The sequence below is a fragment of the Aethalodelphis obliquidens genome, unplaced genomic scaffold (assembly GCF_003676395.1).
Source record: "Aethalodelphis obliquidens isolate GAN/ISIS:26980383/991018 unplaced genomic scaffold, ASM367639v1 scaffold6, whole genome shotgun sequence".
Taxonomy (NCBI): Eukaryota; Metazoa; Chordata; class Mammalia; order Artiodactyla; family Delphinidae; genus Aethalodelphis; species Aethalodelphis obliquidens.
Window position 1 is genome coordinate 32,731,915 of NW_020837950.1, and position 17,668 is coordinate 32,749,582.

The 17,668-nt window shown below is 45.2% G+C and overlaps 1 protein-coding gene across 1 annotated transcript in view; it reads left to right on the plus strand.

Annotated features, from left to right (window-relative positions):
- The window catches only part of TAPT1 (transmembrane anterior posterior transformation 1), a 64,944-nt gene extending 56,578 nt beyond the window's left edge, over positions 1 to 8,366 (plus strand). The window contains exons 13-14 of the mRNA XM_027103294.1: positions 3,070 to 3,230; positions 6,120 to 8,366. Of these exons, the coding sequence (XP_026959095.1) occupies positions 3,070 to 3,230; positions 6,120 to 6,337 (379 nt within the window). The 3' untranslated portion in view covers positions 6,338 to 8,366. The remainder of the gene's footprint in view (positions 1 to 3,069; positions 3,231 to 6,119) is intronic.
- The last annotated feature ends 9,302 nt before the right edge of the window (positions 8,367 to 17,668 follow it).

Below are 17,668 nucleotides of genomic sequence, written 5' to 3' on the forward strand. Positions count from 1 at the left end.
TGATGGAAGTTAATAGCAGCTAAATCATAACAATATGCCCATCCCAGCTGTCTTGGGGGTCTCCCTTGACAGCATGTATCTCCAAATGTATTTGTGACTCAGTTAAATTCTAGTTAAATTAAATATGCTGTTTGGTAGTAGTATTAATAGCACTTTAGATTTAATTTTAATCTTTTAGTGAAATCATTTAAAGCCCTTTCTGCCTAGGACTTAAGTTTCACCCATGTTTTATGATAAAATCTGCCATTGTAATCAGATATTGTTCTATGTTTTAAAAAAATCTTTGTTTCTACTGGGTTTGCCATACTGATTATTTAGCATGCTCTAGGCCTATGTCATATAAACCCAAAGGAGATGCAGAAATGTATCATTTCTCTGCCTGTGACTGGTTAAACTTTTATCTGCAGATTTGTTGGTCTCATGTGGCTTATATCTTGTTGGGAAAGACAAAGGGTAACAAATTAACAACTAAAATACTTTAAGATAGTAATAAGCGGTATGAAGAAAATAATATAAAAAGGCATTTTTTGCCACTGCTAGTTTTTTCACTACATGAATTTATGATAAAGTAGCCCCGCCTAGGTTTAGGTTTACTTTAGAAGAAAGGGACCCCATCCCTGGTCCCTGTGCTCACGTGCAGTGGCGCATCAGGTGGCGCATCAGGAGCCGTGCTCTGGGCGGCAGTCAGAACTGAGTGTCTCGAGAGGAGAAAGTGAGGAGAGGATAAGCGTAGCGGTAGTGACCTCAGCCAGAGATTCACCCAGAATCTGCCCCTGGGACGAGGTCCGCTTTCCAGAGACATCTGGGTATTTCCAGTTCCACGTTTTGAGTGTGTTTTCTACACTGCTGTCTGCCTGCTAACTGACTCAGCAGGTGCTCCAGAGGTGTCCGACGCAGGAGCCCAGGAGCAGTCAGTTTTCACCGTCTCCACCAAGTATGTGAGTTACAAATAAACTTTCTGTGCCCTCAGTGCCGCGTTCAGGCTACGCGGCCAGTGTCAGTGATGCCCAAAGCAAGATGTGGTTCTGATCAGATTGCATACCATTTACTGTTTGAATGAACATAGAAATGCTTTACTGTATTAAGGTAACTTTCGTCAGCTACTGCCATTGAAAAACGTGAGATCCTCCTTCCCTGGCACAGATGCTCACACTGCCCTGCGAAGTTCTTAGTATCATTCCTTGTTTATCTCCACCCTGCCAGGCAGAGAGCGTGGGCGAGGATGGCGGTCCGGCAGACCCCGGGAAGGGCCTGGGCTTCAGCTCTGAGGGAGGCGAACCACTGGAGTCTTGTGAGCACAAGAGAGCTAGACCCATCTGGCTTTTTGCAAGGGCCGCTCTGGCTGTTGTGCAGAGAATGGACTGGAGTGTAGCAAGGAGAGAAGCACAAGTCAGGCGAGGTCAGGAAGCTGTTCCAGTCGTTCCCCGGAAAGGTGACCACAGCTGGAGTTGAATGGTGGCAGTGAGTGCTAAAAATTTGTCAACTAGGGATACATTGAAGGTGGAGATGTGCAGGACTTGCTGATGCATTGTAAATGTGAGGCGAGAGGGAACACGAAGCACCAAGTGTGATCACAGGGTGTGGGGCTCAGGCAGTTAGGGTGATGGGCTGGCCGTCCACTGTGATGGGGAAGCCGGTGAAGACAGACACGTGGGGCTGGTTCGCCTTGGTTTTTTTGGAGGGTTGGGGCTGGAATCGAGAGTCCTGTTTGGGTTTTGTAAGCTTGAGATCCTCCTAGACATCCCCTAGTGGTGTCAAGGAAGCAGTGGAAGGGCTGAGTAAGGAGGGCGGGGAAGTTGGGGCCGGCGGTAAACCTGGAAGAGTGGCGCATGCACGCGGAAGGTCCTTGCAGCCTTGGGTCCACGTGAGGCCCTCGGTGCTCCGGAGTAGGGAGTGGGGAGGCCAGGGAGAGTGAAGGAAGCCTGTTTGCTTCTCGTTTGACCTCCTTCCACGCCCCTCTTCGGACTTCCCCTCACTGATGCGTCGTTCCGTGTCACTACCAGGATTTCGTATCAGGCCTAAGAAATAGCCACCCCCGTCTTCACTCACTGTAGAACTGACCGTGAGGTCCTTGGTGTTGTGCCATTTAAGGACCCCTATTTGTGTGACGATACCAGTGTGAAGAGTTTTTTTCAGAATTTTTGCCAGATTTGTTTCAGTTGCCTAAAAAGGTTATATACCTTTTGGCCCAGAAATCCCACTTCTGTAATTATGTATTTTGGAATTTATCTTAAGGAAACACAGATTTAACGTAAGTTTTCCTAGCCAGAAACTTTTTAATAGAAGCAAAATATTAGAAATAGCCTAAGTAACCAGAAATTAAGGGCTTTGAGGGGCTTTGTTATATGATAACCAATATAGTGAAGCATTGTGAGACCATTAAGATAATGTCATTAAGGAACACCAGCGGTTCTGGAGAATATTTGTGATGTATTGTCATGTCAACAACAACGATGGTGATAAAATAACCAATTTTGTTGGCGTTTCTGTGTGTTCAGCACTGTTCTGAGCACCTTACTGAGATCACCTCTATGGATTAACCTGTTAGGAAATTCACTCAGATCCACACAGGTCCTGAGCAGTGGAGTCAGGATTCGAGCTCAAACACTTGGCCCCTGGAGTCTCTGCACTCGCTCTGAACTCCAATCCCCTACTGCCTTCTGAAGAGACCCCATTTCTGGACAGTGAGAAGAATGAATAGACGTACATTCAGAGCAAAAATGACTGAAGGATAATATACCAGATGTCACAGTGATTTGCACTGGAGTGTGGCATTATAAGTTTTTGTTGTTTTTCATCTGCATTTGCTAAATGTATTTGTTTTGTAATAAAAGAATAAATGTCAATTTAGAACCAGGTGAGACTTCTAAGTATGATTTCTTCTTATAAAGAGAACTAAGGAGTTTTTCAAAAATGTTCCCCCATGGTAAAGAAACCTCCAGAAACTTGGGTTTTGCATAAGGAACTGGGCCCTGCGGCGCCTGAGTCATCCTCTCTCCCCCTCCCCTCTACCTGCCCAGTGACTGAGACGGACTCCAACAGTAGTTGGTCATTTCTTTCCGGTTTTAGGTTGATTTCTCTGAAAGTACTGAACAGCATTGTCCTGTTGGGAAAATCATGCCAGTACGTGAAGGAAGCCAAAATGGAAGAAAAGTTGTTTAACCCTCCCCCGACCAGCGCTCCCAGCAAACCATCCAGTAAATCACAAAATAAATGTAAACCCTCTCAAGGTAGGTTTGGTTCTTTTTATCACTTCTGTGAATCATTCTAAAATGAATTAATTGTCTGAACTCCACTTAATAAAAAAATCACTGTTCAGTCGATGTTTAGCAGTGCTTTCAAGATTGGATTTCGCTTTGCTTAGCTGTTGATTTTTAATGTTTATGCTGTGGATCTCATCACAGGTGCCCCTAACGCAGTGCTCCGAGCTTTTTCACTCCTTCGTTGGTTGTTCGGTAGATGATTATTGGGCACCTGTTACCTGACAGGCCCAGGGATACAGCAGTGGGGCAGGCAGAGCTGGATCATCGGGGAGAGAGAGGGAATGGATGTGCACTATGGCAGGTGGCTGTAAGTGCTGTGGAGAAAACTAAAGCAGACTCAGGAGAGGGACTGTGGTGGGAGTTGGGGGCACTCCCCAGCCGTGAGGAGCCGGCTTCCGGGCAGAGACCGAGCCTTCCAGGGAGGAGCCTCCCAGGCACAGGCCATGCGTCCAGAGGCCCCAGGCAGGAACGTGCTTGGCGTGTCAAGGGACAGCCTCTCCCCTGGGATCGGGAGGGACTGGAAGGGGGTCCAAGAGGCTGCCCAGGGCTCCGGGTCACCCAGGGCCCTGTGGGCTCTCTTGAGGATCTCAGCTTTTCCTGTGTGAAGGGGTTATTGCAGGGCTTGGAGTGGAGGAGTGACACGATCCAGCAGACATTTTAAAAGGACTGTTTTCAGTCTTTGTGGAAATTAACCTCAAGAAGGGTGAGCCCAGAGCTTCCCTGGTGGCGCACTGGTTAAGAATCCGCCTGCCAATGCAGGGGACACGGGTTCGAGCCCTGGTCTGGGAAGATCCCACGTGCTGTGGAGCAACTAAGCCCGTGCGCCACAACTACTGAGCCTGTGCTCTAGAGCCCGCGAGCCACAGCAACTGAAGTCCACGTGCCTAGAGCCCGTGCTCTGCAACAAGAGAGGCCACCGCAGCGAGAAGCCCACGTGCCGCAAGGAAGAGTAGCCCCCGCTCACCACAACTAGAGAAAGCCCACGTACGGCAACAAAGACCCAACACAGCCAAAAATAAAATAAATTTATTTAAAAAAAAGAAAAGAAGGGTGAGCCCAGAGGTGGAGACCAGTGGGGAGCTGCCTGGCTCAGTGCATGGGTCAGCATGTGAGCAGGCAGGCTGACCAGATTCTGGATAGGTTAGGAGGGGCCCAGGGCTTGCCAGTGAGGTTGTGCCGTGGGAGAAGAGTCGAGGATGATTCCAGGGCTTCTGGCCTGGAAGATTTGGAGGAAGAACTGGGGCAATGTGTGTGACAGGTAGTATATGAGATGCTGGAGATACAAAGGTAAATAAATCATGCTTTAGCGCCTCACAGACTGACAGGGGAGACAACAAAAGTGGATAATCCAAATTGGTGAGTGAGGTTATAGACAGGGGTGTGGAGGGCACAGGAGAGGGGCCCTTCCTGGAGGTGGTGACGCCTGAACTAAATCCTGAAGGGTGAGAAGAAATAGGCCCAGGTGAAGATCGGGGCACTTCAGGACAGGGACCAGCGTGGGCTGAATCGTGGAGGCCTGAAACAGAAGAGAACTAGTGGGTCAGTATTCCAGGCGTCAAGTTTGTTCTGGAAGGAATAAGAGATGAGACTAGAGCTGGGCCGGAGGCCAGTCTGAAGAGAGAGCCATGCTCGTCATGTATGCTTTATTTTAAAGTAGAACAGAAACTTGTGATTAACTTGAAAATAATTTTTAATTTTAAAGAACACATAAGTACTATTGGTGATATGGGATTGCATTCGTTTCAGCTACCTGGATAGTTCATAATGGGTCCATATGTGTTCTGTTAGGCTAGGCTCCTTCAGCACAGTAAGAAACTAATAACCATCAGTCTTGCTTTCAAGAAGCCTCCAGTTGAAGAGGGGATAAAACCTGTAGCGCGCACTGCAGTTTAAGTTCACTGGATCCAGAGCCCCGTAATAAGAAGTGCATTTTGCGCGAGTGCCTTTGTGTCTGGTCAGGATGTTTTGGAGGTCAGGAGACCACTGGCCAGAGACCATTCAGGAAGATATTGCAAGTCAGACAGCTCGGGCCCAATTTGCATGTGAACAGAGGGACTGGCTGTCAAGAAAGCATGGAGTCTATCATGTTCCCAAAGAAGCAAAGGACAGCAGGAGGGAGGGACGACCCAGAGAGATGAATGTATTCATCGTCTCAACCGTGGCAACGGTTTCAACAGGTGTATATATGTGTCAACACTCATCAGATTATCCATTTTAAATATGTACCATTTGTGGTATGTCATCCTTACCTTGATGAAGCTGCTCTTATAAGGACTGAATGTATGACTCAGAGATTGGTGGGTCCAGGCCCCCAGACCACTGCTCCTCGGGCCAGGCTCAGGATCGCCATTGCCCGAATTACACATTAGAGGTTTTGTGCATTGATTTGTTTTTCCTTCTGATTTGGACTTCCTGGACATGAAATGCTGACTATGTCTAATGTGACTACACATAAGAGGTGGAATGGATTAGAGTCTCCTTAGCCCTGATGTCCTGAGTTTAGGAAACAATGTTAATTTTTCAGCTCTGGCAACAATCTTCTTATTGGTTTTATAGGAGGAGGTTGTTACATAGGAGTTCTGATCTTTCCAGAATCAGGTAACAGTGTTATTTGTGTGATATGATCCACATAATAGCTTTTATATAAAATTTTGGATGAGGAAACAGAAATAGTGTAGCCTCTGAGTTTCATTATAAACTCCGGGGCGTATACAGCATGCTGTTTGCTATTATTCGCTTTATCCAAAAGCGTGGATAATCCACATTTCTTTTCAGTACCACTATATTGGTAAGCTTGTGGTTATTATAAGTTGGGGGGAAACCCTTTTCTAATTAAATGAATCTGTTTTTCCACAGAAGAAAACCTGTCTGCTTCGGTCACCAGCCAGCCTCTTCATCAGAAGGAAAATGTCATACCACTACTTGTGACAAGCAATTCTGATCAGTTCCTGACAACTCCAGATGGTGACGAGAAGGACATAACGCAAGAAAACTCTGAATTAAAACACAGATCCTCAAAGAAAGATTTGTTAGAGATAGACAGGTTCACAATTTGTGGAAACCGAATTGACTGATTTCTGTAGCTGCGTGTGCCAAAGATACAGAGTCCCGGGGCAGCAGATGCTGTGCTACCAGGATGGACAGATGCTGAAAATGGCACTTAAATATTTATTTAAGAACTTAAATTATTAATGGAAAGCAAATCTTAGTGTCCTTCTTCCAGTGATGTGCTCTGGCTGAAGGTCAGGTCACGTGAGTCCGCCAACAGTGACCTCCAGCCTTGACTCCTTGGAAAACTTGACGGATTAGGAAAAGTTCCTCCTGCTTGGCAAAGCAGCAGAATCTCTCTGGGCCCGACAGGAGCAACACGGACATCACTTTTGCTTTGTCAATCTGTGCTTCCAGAAGATCGGATTTTGATGTGAGTCCTCTTCAGTATAAGGATATACCTGGAAAACTGTGAAGCTCTTAGCACGATGCTCCCTTTCCAGCCTCACTCTGTTTCCACAGTTTTCAAACGTCACTTCATCTGCCAAACCATTAAAAAAAATAATAATAATTAAACTTAAGTCAAGTGTTCTTACCACCAGGATAATCTTTGAAGATGTACCTGAATTAATCAGAATAAAAAGCTACCTTAAATAAGACATGATGAATAGTAGCACTTTATAGAGAAAAAATAAAAGACCCTAAGCCAGTTTATTTAAAAAATATTAATTAATGAAGGTTATGCATCACTGAGAAAATGTTTCATAATTTTTCAGTTTACTCTTTACAGCAAACGTGAGCTGTGTATTGTTTCATTGCAGTGGATAAAATAGGAATTCCCTTACAGAAAGGCACTTCCTATGCTGAGAAAGCGGAGCAGTGTTAACTTTAACTGTAGTTAACTGGTTTCACTTTAAACTAATTAATTGCTTCCTAAACTGTTACAGTTAAAAGGATTTGGTGTTGAACAGGCTGAAGAACTATCAGTATACAAAATTCAAAGGTGACGACTTCAAGTGGGTTTTCCAAGCAACAGTTTTGAAGTCCATCTTCTAGCGGATGGGGCAGCATCTTGCTCCGGCTTCTGGAGTGCATGGGTGGGTCTGTCTGTGTGCCTGCGCCTGGGCGGGCCTGTGTTGTGTGGGGAGGTGTGGCTGTCACGTGCACCTGTGCCGGGCTGGGCAGGCTGTGTGGGGGAAGGGAAGTGGGGTGTTCGGGGCGTTCAGGTGGCTGCCTGGGTGTGGACAGGTGTTTGTGCGGGGATGTTGGGAACAGCGGCCAAAAGGTGCTTTTTGGTTTTGTTTGAGATCAGTATTCCATTTCTGCTTAATTACCGGTTTGTGGCCCACAAAGGACAGGTTATTTTCCACCACATTTTACCTTGAGGAACCTTTCTGCACTTTTATAAAAATTTTACAGGGTCTAATTTCAGAATGTCCAGGTGTTAACCGTTAACTGTTAACTTCCTTTGATGGTTTCATTTTAAAGTTTTCATTTTAAAGTTCAGCTCTTGTGCTGATATTTCCAGCACGTGACGTGCAGAAGGTAAATTGTAGCTGGTTTGTCTGTTTCCTGGGTGAAATGTGAAAAAGCAAGCTTTAATGCTTTGGCTTGTTCCTCTGAAAAAACAAAAATGGATTTTAATGTTTTACATTAAAGCTAAAGAAATCGAAATTAACATTTATGTAGGGTAAAAAAGAAAATTGTACAGAAATGCTTTTGTGAAACCAGGAATTATTTTAACTTAAAGATGAAAGACTTTAAATTGTTTTGTGTATGTTTCAGTGAAGGCCTGTTTTAGGATTATTATTCTTTTTTCCATCTTCTCTTCACCAACATAAGGAACAGTGTCTGTGAGGAATGGGAACAGTTTGGGGATAACTTTGCCAAACATAGCCCTGATCAGAGCAAAAATATGATTTGGGTATATCTTTCAGTTCAGCTTGAATTACTCTGTTACTGTGCTGTCATTTTTGAAAGATCTTTTTTTGGCAGAATATATTGGGAGTTTGGAATAATGTTCATTTCCTCTGTTAAAATGGCATTCAGTACTAATTTTATAAGTGCATCTTGTGTGAAACTCAATAAATTCAATTTTATAATCTTTTTTAAAAAGGTCACTGAATTTATTTTAATAATATTTACTACTATATTCAGTGGAGTGAATTTCCCACTCTATAATAAGAATTTACTTCCAATTCACAAGTGACAGGACTGTCTAATTTGAATTATTCTTTTGGTTTTAATGGGAGAAAAATGTTTGATTTTTGTCTTTGGAGGAAAAAAATAGACTGGGTCTTGATCTTAGACCATTTAATATCTCTCAGCAAATTAAGGTACTTCATTTTGCAGCTATTTGAATGTCACACCATGTGCTTTTCATATCTGGGAGTCAAGTTTAAGACAGTACTTTGGTTAAAAAAAAATCTGAGGCACAACGTAAGTCAGACTCGTAGCTTTCTCTTTGGGATAGAAGTATAAACACCAAGAGTCATTCAGAGCTTGTCCAAATTTTCTTTGTACTTTTGTACTTTGGCTAGCAGTTAGACTTTATACTCTTTATACGTATACATGGAAGAAACTTGTTAGAACCTCAGAAATTTTCCTCCCATCCCTGGTAACTCAGCAGAGATGGATATAAAGTCACAAAATAATTTAAAATCACTACATTTTGGACTGTTTCAGTTCCATCTATTTATTCTTTCAACAAAGATTTATTAACACTTTCTATGTGTCAGGAACTGCTCTAGCTGCTGGGATCAGCAATGAACAAAAGTCCCTGCCCTCCTGGGGAGGACTGATAGTAAACAAGTCAGTGAAATAACAGCTGCTGTGGGCAAGTTGCCTAATAACCAAATGATCTCTCAGGTCTATTTCAGTTTTAAAATAAATATAGTTCTTTAACAGCTTAATGTAAATCTGATTTTTTTTCCTATTGGATTTGCTTAAAATAAAATAATTGTATAGCAGTTTCACAGTGCTTCCATAAAATAGAAAAAAATAAGAGGGACTTCCCTGGTGACGCAGTGGTTAAGAATCCGCCTGCCAATGCAGGGTGCGCGGGTTCGAGCCCTGGTCTGGGAGGATCCCACATGCTGCGGAGCAGCTAAGCCTGCGAGCCACAACTGCTGAGCCCGCATGCTGCAACTGCTGAAGCCCACGCGCCCAGAGCCCAGACTCTGCAACAAGAGAAGCCACCGCAATGAGAAGCCTGCGCACCGCAACGAAGAGTAGCCACTGCTCACCACAACTAGAGAAAGCCCACGCACGGCAACAAAGACCCAACGCAGCCAAAAATAAATTAATAAAAAAAAAAAGAAAGAAAATATTGTTTTTTACTAAATACTGCTAGTTGTCCACCAGCATCTTCTGTGGCATAAGCATAGAGCTGTGGCTGGGCACCTAGCTGCCTCGCTGGGGACTACATTCCCAAGCCCCTCTTGCTGTTACATGTGGCCAAGTGACTAATTCTCACCAAGAGATGGAAACCAAGGGTATATACCATCACAGGCCCCCTACACCTCTCCGTTTCCCACCAGTTGGAACCCAGAGAAGGTGTGGCCCCTCCCCAGCCATGCAGGTAAATGCACGGGGCTCACTGGATGGCAGAGCCTCAGCGGGGAAGGAACCCAGGTCCCTGAATGCCTCTGCGGAGTGGAGTTGCCCATCAACCTGGGACACTCAGCTTAGACTATACATGAGAGAGATGTAAGTGGTTTTGGTTCTAAGCCACTGAACCTGGAGGGTCTGGATTACAGCCCACATTCATAACACTTGGAAATCTGAAAGGGCCTATTTAGAGATCTTTACATAAAAGGAGTGGATGTTAGACCTAACTTCCTAAAACGGGTGCTTCTAAAAGTACTCTTTAGATATTTACTATTTGTTGTTTGTAGAGGAAAAGATAAAACGACTATGCCCCACTTATTCAGCAGTCAGACTGCAACACCCTGGGTCATCACGACATTAAGTGTGTTTATAAGTGGCAAAGTCCTATTTGTTCATATACTCTACAGAAAAGATGTGCCCTGTCCCTTGTCTCTCAGGAAATTGTACAGGAAGAATAGATTATGAGTACAGTCGAACAGCACAGAGAATTGGAAAGAAAAGGAGTTAGTATGTCAAAAGAGCAGCAGAATCGTGATAATCCGGGACCAGTTTGAAGCAAATGGTACCATGTACGTGACGGCTGAAAATATCCAATGTGTACAGTTGAGAGGGGAAGTTGTTAAGAAAGAAATTGACGTTCCAAGGGAGCTTCTGTTATCTGAGGAGTTTCCTTAGTAACAGGCAGTGCTCCGCAAGTGCAAGCTTGGCCTTGCTGTTGTAAATTTCAGTAAGAAAAGAAAAGCAACACACACTGGCCAGTTAATGAAAGGCACCGTTTTGGCACAGCATAGTAAAGTTTATCTGGAGTCGTTTGATATTTAAAGTGATGAAAAAGAAGGGAATGTATCTGCACGATGTAGTTTGCTTTTCACTTACAACTTCCTTGTAAGTGAGGGTCTTGAGAGTACAGTTGGCACCTTTTTGAGGGAATTAGATCAGGGATTACAGAGTGTTTGTGCTCTTGAGGGGTGAATCACCTGCAAAGTGGGTACTTTCAAAACTGCAATTATTTTCAACAAGCTTATTTTCATTTCATTTTAGATACGTCTACATAAAAATGTAAATACTCGGGAAAGAGACAGCTATCATGTCAGGGTTAACCAGATAAGTGAAATACAACAAAAATGCCTAAATAGCTTGTCGGGCTTGATGTAAAATATTCATGGCACGGTCAGTCGCTGTGCACAGCACAGAACTAAATAAGCTGTGCTCTCTGTTCACAGAGTTTATCTGCAGCCTGACGGGGGACCACTAACTGAGGTAAGTGCTACCGCAAACATGGTGCTGGTTGCTACAGGACATCGGATTCAGATGGGTTCACCATGTTCACTGTAGCCCTGGCATTTTGTTCAGTTCCTGGCACATGGATGCAGCCAATAAATGTTTATTGGATGAATAAACCTGGGATGTGCAATTAGGCTGCTTTGAAAGAAGAGTAGGAATTAAATGGATTAAAAAAAAAAAAAAGGAAGGACAAGTCAGAAGTGAATGAATGAAGGAAACCCTTTAAGGAGGTGACTGTGGTCATTCATGCCAGAGTAACAGGACTTAAGGGGTGTAGGGCATGGTGACCTTGTGGACGTTGGATGTCTAGAATGTTTACCCCTCTAGGAAGTCCGGGGAGGGCTGGCTGGCTGGCTGTGTGGTGTTGAGTCAGGGACTTCCTCCATGTGCAACTGCAAACCTCAGTTGTAAACTGGGCTTGATAATATTCTCAGGGTTGTTGGGAGGAGCGAATAAGATAATGTATCTAAAACTCGGCTTGTAAATGATAAAGCACTGTACACATCTAAGTTGTGCTGACCATCATTACCTGATGCCTCACAGCTTAGATTAGTGGTCCTCAAAGCGTTGTCCCGGAGCAGCAGCATCGCATCACCTGGGAAGATGTTAGAACTGCACATTCTTGGCCCCTGCCCAGCCATGTTGAATCCGAAGCTCTGGAAGTGGTGCCCGACGATCGAGGTGATTCACATGCACGTTCAAGTTTCAGAGCCCCTGGCCTAGAGCCATCACTGTCTAGGATCTGGACCTCACATTATGGGGCCAGAAACAGCTCCAGCTGCTCTTCCCAAGGTAAAGACCGAAGAGACTAAAATAGAATTGGGGAGCCAAAGTTCTCTAGCATATGCCTACGTTTTATTTAAAATCCACACTTCACTGATGTTGCTTGCGCAAGACAGGGCAGTTAGATGAGGCAGAGCAGGGCTGAACCGGTGTCTTCCAGATGTTCAAGCCTCAATGCTCCGCCTACTGCACCCTCAAGGCTCCACCCCCAACCTCTGGCAGTAGAACTTTTCAGATAAATCATGCAGAAATCATAGAGCGCTGGGTCAAGATATCACATGACACTGAAAAGTCGAGGAAGAGAGAAAGGACACACAGTCCACTAAGTTGTGCAATTGGGCACCAGAACCCTTTGTGGGAGACTCATCCCCTCTGGGAGCAGCCTGCTGTTCTGAGAACTAGTGACACAGCAGACAAGGTAGCAGGGTCTTTCGCTTGGAAGCTTACTTTCCAGTGCGGAAACCGGACCACAACCTTGGGAACAGCTGAGTAGTGTGGAGGGTGATGGGTGCTATAGAGAAAACAAGATAATGTGATAGGTCAGGGAAGAGGTCAGGGAAGCCCTCTAAAAGCTGACGTGTAAGATGCGGCCTGAGGTAGAAGGAACTCCTTTCAGGCAGAGACCAGCAAGTGCAAGGTTGCTGAGATGAGAGTGAGAAGGGTGCATTCTTCCCACAGAAGGAAGTCAGCAGGGCTGAAGGGATGTGGGGTTAAGGCCAGGATGCAGCTTGAAATGCAGTAAGAGGTGGGCTATGGCAGGGTCTCCAGCTCCTCCAAGCCCAGGGGCCAGGAGGGGCCAGGATATTCCTGGTTTGGGGGCCAGATAAGGAGTTAGGATGTTGCTTTTTCCTGCTGTGTGAAGAGTGGGTTGTAGGGCAGCTAGCATGGAATCAGGGACGTGTGTGTGTGTGTGTGGGGGGGTGCTTTTATGGAAGAAACCAGGCGAGGGAGGCCTGGAATCGGGGCAGGGCCAGGAGCCCCCCAGACTGACTCGGTTCTGTCTCCACCTCGGAAGGAAAACAGCACCTCTGCAGGAACCTTTAAACCTCCGCTGGCCGTACAGCCACATAACAAAGGTTTCGACTTACACTTCATCCTTGTGTTTTTCCAATACTGACACTGCACGTAGGCAAAATCAATCTTTGTCTGATTTTCTGTTTCTCGCTGGATGATGTAGTGATGAGCAGCCTCCTGAAATGATTGCCCAGACAGGCTGGGACCCAGTCACCAGCTCAGGATGGAAATCACATTTGCATTTACAGGCAACGGAAGGAAGCACCCTGAGAGCCGCAGGCTGAATAGCAGGAAACTGGGCTCAGCTCCCTCATTGTCCGGACTGGACTGAGAACTGGAAACATAAAATAGATAGGTAGTGGGAAGCGGCCGCATGGCACGGGGAGATCAGCTCGGTGCTTTGTGACCACCTGGAGGGGTGGGATAGGGAGGGTGGGAGGGAGGGAGACGCAAGAGGGAAGAGATATGGGAACATATGTATAACTGAGTCACTTTGTTATAAAGCAGAAACTAACACACCATTGTAAAGCAATTATACTCCAATAAAGATGTAAAAAAAAAAAAAAGAAGCTGGTGGCGGGGTGACATAAAGCCATGCGGTTTCAGATCCTACCCATCTTTAATTAGAAAACACCGCATGAAAGAGTATGACTTTCCCTTGTAAATGTAGTGGATGTTCATTTCTCCTTCAAAGATAACATGTTTAAAGATGATGTAGGTCCTACAAAGATGGAATTTTAGCCTTGAAGGGGCTCTAATAGGCACCCAACCTCTGTCCCAGGACAAGCTACTTTTCTCCTGTACCCCAGTGTCATCTAGCTTTGGCTTGAAGCAAGAGCTGTAGTAGTAATAAGAATAATAATGATTTTTAGAGCAGTACTTATTAGACATCTACTGCAAACCATCATACAAGGCCCTTTTAATTCATACTTCATCTAATCTGTACAATATGCCTGCAGGGTCCCCATTTTATGGATGTGGAAACTGAGGCTAGGAGGCTTTTCACAACAGTCATCCGGCTAGGGAAAAATAGGACCAAGATTTAAAGGCTGGTTCATCTAATGGCAGAGCACTGGTCCTTCACAGCTGTGCAGTGCTCAGATCCCAGGACAGCCCTGCACCAGAGCCCTTACCAATACGCACAGGACGTTTTTCTTAAATCAAGTGGTTTTCCAACAAAAGCGTGAGCATTTAACAAATTTTCCATTCCTCCTGACCTCTTTTCAGTTCACATTTTCCAGTCTCTCATAAGATTCCAATTCTCCACAGGTTGGCTTTGCTGAGTGCTATTTTTAGAATTTGGACGATGAATGGATTGTTCTGGTTCTACTGCTTACTGTTGAATCACCTTTTTTTTCTCCCTAAGGAACCTAGACGGTGTGAGGCATGACAACATGGATTTATGTGATGCTTAGCATTTGGTTTCTCATTTACTCCTGCGTGGTGGGTCCTGATGTCCATGTACCAACTGGGAGACCAAGACCTTGGTTTTCCAAGAATTTGGGTGTGGTGCCAGGACCTTGGAGCAGGGCTCCTGACCATGGGGGGGGGGGGCACATGCTTGCTAAACACGTGGGCATAACATGCCCCCCATTGCTGATCACGTGCTAAGAAAGGAGGGTGGGAACCACCTTCCTGGCTTGAGCAATGGTAAATAGCGCATAATTTAAAAGCTTTTGCCAATCCTCAGGTAATAGACATTTGTTATAGAAAAGTCAGAGGACTATTAAGAAAAAGGTAGAGATGTGGAGAGGAATATCTATAATTTTACCATCTAATTTGTTGTACTTTCTTTCAAACTGTTTCTGACAATATATACACAGGTATAGGTTTCTATGTGTAAATATATTTCCATGATACTCTACATACTGGTTTATCACATGCTTCCTTTCCTTTACACGTGGTGGACATTCTTCCAAGTCAATGATTTAAAATATTTTAATGGCTGCCTAGAATTTCATTTACGGCCATATCATAATTTGTTTAATCAATTCCTTTTTGTTGGGCATTTGATTTTCTCGTTAGCATAAATTCCTAGAGCTGGAATTCCTTGGACAAAGTCTCCAAACAACTTTTGTTGTAGTTATGAAATTACCTTCTAGATGCACACATGAGCATACTTGGACCCCCACACTTCCACCAGCCCTGATCTAATCCTTGCCAACCTTACAGAGGTTTAAAAAGGGTACCTAGTTTTAAGAGTGTGATTAAATATTTTAAAAATATTTATTAGTTATTTTTCATCTTAGTGGCATGTGTATTTATATCTTTAATTTTTCTTTTTGGTGTTAGCTGCAAGTGGGGCTGGGAGATGGGGACTTGAGAGCTTCCTGATTGGCCTAGACCAGTGATTTTGGAAATTTCTGATGGAGGCCCATAATAGGTAATAAAGCTGACCCTTGAACAACAGGAGGGTTAGGGGTGCCAACCTCACTGCAGTTGAAAATCCAAAATCCGTGTATAACTTTAGAGTGGGCCCTCCCAATCCATGCTTCCGCGTCCTCGGATTCAGCTGACCGTGGCTTGTGTAGAACTGTAGTATTTATTGAAAAAAAATCCACATGTAAGTGGACTCAGTTTAAACCCGTGTTGTTCAAGGGTCAACTATACATGGCACATTGAAACCAGGGTACACACACATATATAACTGAAAAGTAAACTTTCACCAAACAATACTTACCTCCACTCTGATTTATTCAGAAATTTTCAGTTTATAAGTTTTAAATGCTGGTCACACTATACTAAGTTGATTTCATAATCTTGTGATGGATTGTGTCCATAGTTTGAAAAACACCAGTTTACACCGAGCATAATCAACTACCTGGAATATACTGGCTCCGAACAAAATCAGGGTTTCGTTAGCACAGGATGAAAGGGAGGGAGACATCAGGTAGACATGTAACAGAGCCGACATCAGACCTTGAAGGGTGGGCCCGTGTGAACACGTGAACCCTGGCAGAGCGGCAGTGTGAGTGAACACAGGCGGGCTGGGCTCTGGGACGGACGGAAGGAGATTGTCTGGGAAAGTTGTCTGAGCCCCACCTGCCCCAGAGGACCTTGACTGCCAGGCTGCAGGAGAGCCCCTTCAGGGAGTGCCTTAGCCAGCCACGCTGCTGGAACAAATTACCAAAGATGAGGGTGGCTTAAACAACAAACCTTACTCAGTTCTGGAAGTCCAAGGTCAGGGTGCTGGCAGATCTGGTCTGATGAGGAGCCTCTTCCTGGCTTGCAGGCGGCTGTCTTCTCTTTGTAGCCCCACCTGGCGGAAAGCAGAGAGAGAAGGCTCTCTCCTGTTTCTCCTGTCTCCTGTCTCTTCTTATAAGGACACCATGATGGTTAATTTTATGTATCAAGTTGACTAAAGGATGCCCAGATAGCTTTCCTGGTAGCGCAGTGGTTGAGAGTCTGCCTGCCGCTGCAGGGAACGCGGGTTCGTGCCCTGGTCCGGGAAGATCCCACATGCCGCAGAGCGGCTGGGCACGTGAGCCATGGCCGCTGAGCCTGCACGTCCGGAGCCTGTGCTCCGCAACGGGAGAGGCCACAGCAGTGAGAGGCCCGCGTACAGCCCAAAAAAAAAATAAAAAATAAAAAGGATGCCCAGATAGCTGGTAAAACATTATTTCTTGGTGTGTCTGTGAAGGGCGTTTCCAGAAGAGGCTAGTGTTTGATTCAGAAGAAGAATAAAGAGATCCACCCTCACCAATACGGGCAGCGCCATCTAATCTGTTGAGGGCCCGAATGGAACAAAAAGGTGAAAGGAGGGTGAATTCTCTCTCTCCTCCAGCTGGGATGTCCATCTTCTCCTGCCCTCGGACATCAGAGCTCCTTGTTCTCAGGCCGTTGGACTGAGGGGCTTAAAACCAACAGCCTCCCCAGTTCTCAGGCCTTCAGCCTCGGACTGAATTATACCCTCAGCTTTCCTTATTCTCCAGCTTGTAGACAGCAGACTGTGGAACTTCTTGGCCTCCATAACCTTGTGAACCAATCCCCAGGATAAATCTCCTCTTGTGTATAACTATATATATCCTACTGGTTCTGTTTCTCTGGAGAACCTAACAAGGCACTAATCCCATCCCGAGGGCTCCAGCTTCGTGACCTAATCACCTCCTAAAGACCCCACTTCCTAATACCATCACATTGGGGGTCAGGGTTTCGACGTGTGAATTTTGGGGGGACACAAACATTCAGCCCATAATGGAGAGAGTTATCCCTGGGCAGGAGTTCTCAGATCCCCAGTGGCCATTCTTCAAGGTTCATTTTAGGATAGCAGGATCACCCTCCTCCGGGCTATTCACCAAGCCCAGTGTTGTTTCTTCAGGTGCGTTCAGATTGCAACTACTTCTCTGCACTCTTTTCCTCATGTAGGATAAGTTTTCCTAGTGTCTTTTCAAGCACGCATCGTAACGAATCCTCCCCCAAAGTTCTATTTAAACTCTTCATTGGATGTTTCTCCAATGGCTAAGGACAACTATGCAATGCAGATCAGCAGTTACATTCGATGGGGCCCACATCCCTTGAGTCACAATGTATAGAGCATCCAATGAACTGGGCCCTGTCTCTGGGACACAGCACTCAGCATCCTCTCATTCCCCTCCATCATTGTTGCCCCAAAAGACTGGTGACACGGCAATTGATCCCCATTCTGTCTAGGCCAGGCACAAAGTTCCCCCCAAAAGGAGAGTTTTGCTCAGTTCCTTAGTGTCCAGAAATAAAGCATCTGTGTTTTT